This window comes from Tauraco erythrolophus, chromosome 7 (genome assembly GCF_009769465.1).
Source record: "Tauraco erythrolophus isolate bTauEry1 chromosome 7, bTauEry1.pri, whole genome shotgun sequence".
Taxonomy (NCBI): domain Eukaryota; kingdom Metazoa; phylum Chordata; class Aves; order Musophagiformes; family Musophagidae; genus Tauraco; species Tauraco erythrolophus.
In genome coordinates, this window is record NC_141471.1 from 30546360 (window position 1) to 30550590 (window position 4231).

General features: G+C 43.9%; 1 protein-coding gene across 1 annotated transcript; it reads right to left on the reverse strand.

Moving 5' to 3' along the window:
• Positions 1 to 412: 412 nt before the first annotated feature.
• COXFA4 (cytochrome c oxidase associated subunit FA4) lies at positions 413 to 3931 on the reverse strand. Its single transcript, XM_086614950.1, has 4 exons — positions 3820 to 3931; positions 3046 to 3134; positions 2660 to 2720; positions 413 to 626 (listed from the first exon to the last, which is right to left on the reverse strand). The coding sequence occupies exons 1-4, from the start codon at positions 3859 to 3861 to the stop codon at positions 570 to 572; spliced, it is 249 nt and encodes an 82-aa protein (XP_086471076.1). The 5' UTR covers positions 3862 to 3931; the 3' UTR covers positions 413 to 569.
• Positions 3932 to 4231: the final 300 nt, after the last annotated feature.

The window sequence follows — 4231 nt, forward strand, 5'->3', positions numbered from 1 at the left end:
CTTTTGCAGAGAGCTTGGCTTTTTTTTTTTTTTTTTTTCCCCCCTCCCTCCAGCAACACATGGCAATATGTGTTGCCTCCCTGCTGGACAATGACTTGTCAGAATTGACTTTGTCCACTACCAAAACTTCTTAAAGTGGCAAGTAGAAAAATTCAAGTGCAATTAAAAATATCTATACAGACATATAAATACGTGCTTTCAAGTTGTTGCAGTTTGGTATACAGCATGAACATGGCAATTATTTCTCTGAAGTCAACAGACTGAGTATAGAGCCCATCAAGACAACTTTGCTTTCTTGTTGAGTAAACCTGAATTGGCTTTTGCTTGCTATTTGACTGATCTTGCAACAAAGTGTTAATAGGAGGATACTCTCATTTTGCAAAGTCAGAGTAAAGAGTAGACACTTCCAAGTTTCAGACTTTTATTAAGCCTCATCAAAACACTTTCAAACACATGACCGAGTGCAGCGTGAGGCAAGTTTGATTATTTCCTGGATGATTAAGCATGACAATTGTGCGGACGGCTTCCGGAAGACCTTTCTGTGCAGCTTGTGGAGATGAGTGTGTTGTTCAGAAGTCAGGACGGTCCTTTTTCAGTCTACTGTAGTCCACATTAACTGAGTAGAACTAGGAAAGAGGGGAAAAAAACCGAGTAAGAAGATCGACTATCCATTTTCCATGGTATTTATTAAAAAACGTGCATCATCTGAACTCATGTCAGGAAACTAAAATCATAGTTTGAGTCTGTACAATAGACAAAAAGAAATAAATAAAACACCCAACTTTGAAAAGCAGTAACTTTTTGATATCTTCATTCTGCATATAGTTTAGAAGCTCTGCATTTAAAATGAGGCAGTGCTCATGCCTATAACTAGAGAAAACACAATATCTCTTCTTTAATTCCCAGAATTAAAAGTCCATTCACAGGAATTTATTACAGTACTGTTAAGTTTATCCTCTTTGCCTGAAATCTATGTGCTCCTGTATACCGCAGGCAACATCTAGCTCGCCAACTGGCACAAAGCACGGTGTATGTGAACAGTGTCACAAGGGAACATTTAGAGCAGTGCTGTGAAAGCCAAGTTTGGTTTAAGTAGCTGCATCTAGAACAGCGAGGTAGGACAAAGGGGAAGGAAAGTAAGAACAGATCCTTCCACACTTTCAGTTTATATTAATAAAGTTGGATCCCATCAGAAGCCCAAACAATCACTGAGGACAAAGAATTTACAGACTACAAGCATATTTGGCATACCAGCCTGACTTGACATCAAGCATGTGCTGCTATAGTTTCTCCTTTTTAATAAATAAATAAATTTATCTATTAGCTTGATTATTTTTAGTTCTGCCCAATTTTTATTTTTATTTTATTTAACTTCCTCAGAGAAAACAAAACAGCCTACAGCATATTTAAATTGCAGCTTTCTGAGCAACTCCTACAGCAATGTGCAGGTCTTCAAGTCTTTTCTTTGGGAACACTGAGAAAGTTGATATGACAAATACAAGTTTACAAAAGAAACACAATTTCATCAAAAGCTAATTAATACCTGTTATATCAGAGCTTTTTACTAAACAGTCATCCTCCATTTAGAGTATCTGCCTTTCCATTTCCCACAGTGCAGATATGGAAAAAAAAAAATCCCCAATGATACACACACCCAAATATGGTAAACCCTGAGGTTGTGTTTGCACGCTAAGACAGAAGGGGAATGCTACACAAGGCATGCACTCTTTAGAAGAATTTTTTCTGCGCACTATGTTGAATTCGTCTCTTTTAGATATTTAGGAAACAGCAACATTCCAGAAGCAGCAATGAAAACAAAGTATTATGTTCCTCCTAGACTGTTAAGGGAACCACAACATATTTTATTTTGGAGTGCGAGGTTGGGGTTTTTTGCTTATTTCAATGATTGGAATAGTAAGATATGGTACTCAACAGACACTAGCTTTGAAAACACAGTAGGTTTGCTTTTTTAGGAGCTTGAGGATAATCTTAAAATATTTTTAACAGACATCTACTAAAATATCACTTTAGTAAAACATGATAAAAACATGATTTCTGTGAACTAACAAATGTTTTGCCTAAACTAAAACATCTTTGCATAGTTGCTCATTAGTTGAATGAAATAACTTGAATATTAAAGAATATTTCTATTGCACCCAGTTACTTACAGATAATTGTTTTGTTTTCAAACAATCAGCTTTAAAACTGAATTAGTGTTTATAGTAACCACTGACATTTTCCTGCTTTGCTTCTCATATGTAAAGGTCAACAGTTTAGGGCTTTGAAAGCTTTAGTTCAGAACTTAGAAGGTTTTGTCCTTCTCCCTGTAGTTTATTTCTGAGTATTATGAGCTAGCATATTCTTCCTCCCGTATACAATTCCTCTTTTTCTTACAGTGCAATACATATGAGTGCTTTTTCTTATAGTGCAATATATATGACTGCTTCTCTATAGACTCCTTTCACCCTGTTACCAACCAACTCTAGGGAAGTTTTAATTCTCAAGCTCAGCATTCTCTGCTCTGAGTTCTAGAAGCGAACAAACGTTCGCAGAGAAAATACATCACTTATTTAGCTACTTTTCAATATACACAAACTTCCTAAAGCAGAATGCTACATCTCTGATACTGTTTCCTACAAATCTGTATTTTTCATTTTACCTTGTACTGATCATTGGGAGACAGTTTGTTCCAAGGTTCTGGATTGTTTTTCTTGTCCCAGCTATTGAGAAAAATACAATATATGAGAAAACATTAAGAGAATCACACTACCTTCAAAATAAACAAAAACCACACTGCTGTTATTAGGCCATGGAAAGTCACCCATCCAAGTCAGTTTCCACAGAAAAAGACCCAGTCCTTTGTCAGCAGTCTCTAAATATCATATGGTAAACGAATCTCCACATCAAGGAAATCTCCGCATGTTTAGTACCAATGACATTGAAACAAGACATTAAGGCCTCCAGAAACATAAAGACCAAGGCAGTGAAGTTTACTTTAACGTATGCAGCAAGAGGACTGGGCGCTGTGAATTATTTTATACATACCAGACATCAGGGTTGAACATTGCCAAACGCATGAGATACAGGCCTGCACCAACGCCTCCCGATCCAATGATCAAAAACAGAGGGATCAACTAGAACAACAACAACAAGAAATTAAATGTCATGTCACACTATAACAAAAGAGTATCATTACATGTTATTTCCGACCACAGCAACGACAAACCAAAGAACAAGCTCATGTGCTCTGAGCCACAACGCATGGCCCTCTAAAATCCCGACATAAGCTCCCTGCGTGCACGACACCCCTGGGGTCTGAGAGGAACTAGCAGCTACGAAGAGGCAGACACGAAAAAAATGCTGCTACATGCAGAACAACCAAAGGTGTTGTTTGTAACAGCACGTTTCTGAGAAACAAACATCAACCAGTCCCTCCACTGCCCAAAACAGCGCCTACCATTTATCCTCCTGATGGCAAAATAAGAAAACGGGAGTGGGGAGATGCAGGGAAAGAGATGACCCAGAAGACTGGACGAGCCGCCTTGAGCCTTGCTGCTGTAGCATGAGACAGACTCACATATGGTAGGGGAAAAGGGGTCCGGACCGCGTCCCGCCGATCAGCCCTGCACTGCCCACACGCCGCCAGCCCCGGCCCGCCTCAGGGGCCCGGCATCCAAAGGGAAAGGAGACGAAAGAACGCGGAGGGCCGACCGGCGGGGCCGAGGGCATGGACCGCCAGCCGGGCAGAGCGCAGAGAGGGGGCGGCGGCCCGGGGCGGCCGAGGCGCCGCGCCCCGCGGCACTGCCACCGGGTACTCACGCTGGGATGCTTCTTGGCGTGGCTGACAATAACGCGAAACATGGCGAAAGCGACCGCAGGAGAAAGACTCGCCCTCTACCAAGCTGCGGAGCGCGTCCTGCCCCTTCGGCTGCCGAGGCCCAATGTCACCCGAGGCCCCCGGCGCGGCAGGTGCCCGCCGCCGCAGCCCGGATGTAGCAGCTCCGGCGTTCGCCTGTTCGCCCTCCGCCGCGGCCTCCCCCGCCGGCGCTGCCCCGCGGCGCCCCGCGCCGGCCGCGCCGAGCCTACCGAGCCTCCCGACTGCTGCGTTAGCGCGGCCCGCGGCCGGCCGGGCCGGCGTCGCTGCTCGGGGAGCAGGCACCTGCCGGGGCAACCCGACCGCGCCGCCGAGGGGAGCCGGGCAGGCGCCAACACCGCCTCGCCCCGCCCGCCG

Bases quoted from the DNA above. Each gene is read 5' to 3' on its own strand.
- COXFA4 (XM_086614950.1), bottom strand. From the start codon at position 3,861: ATGTTTCGCGTTATTGTCAGCCACGCCAAGAAGCATCCCAGC. The intron at 3,135-3,819 runs GTGAGTACCCGG...TTGTTGTTCTAG, and splicing joins ACGCCAAGAAGCATCCCAGC to TTGATCCCTCTGTTTTTGAT. The intron at 2,721-3,045 runs GTATGTATAAAA...TTTTCTCAATAG, and splicing joins ATGTTCAACCCTGATGTCTG to CTGGGACAAGAAAAACAATC.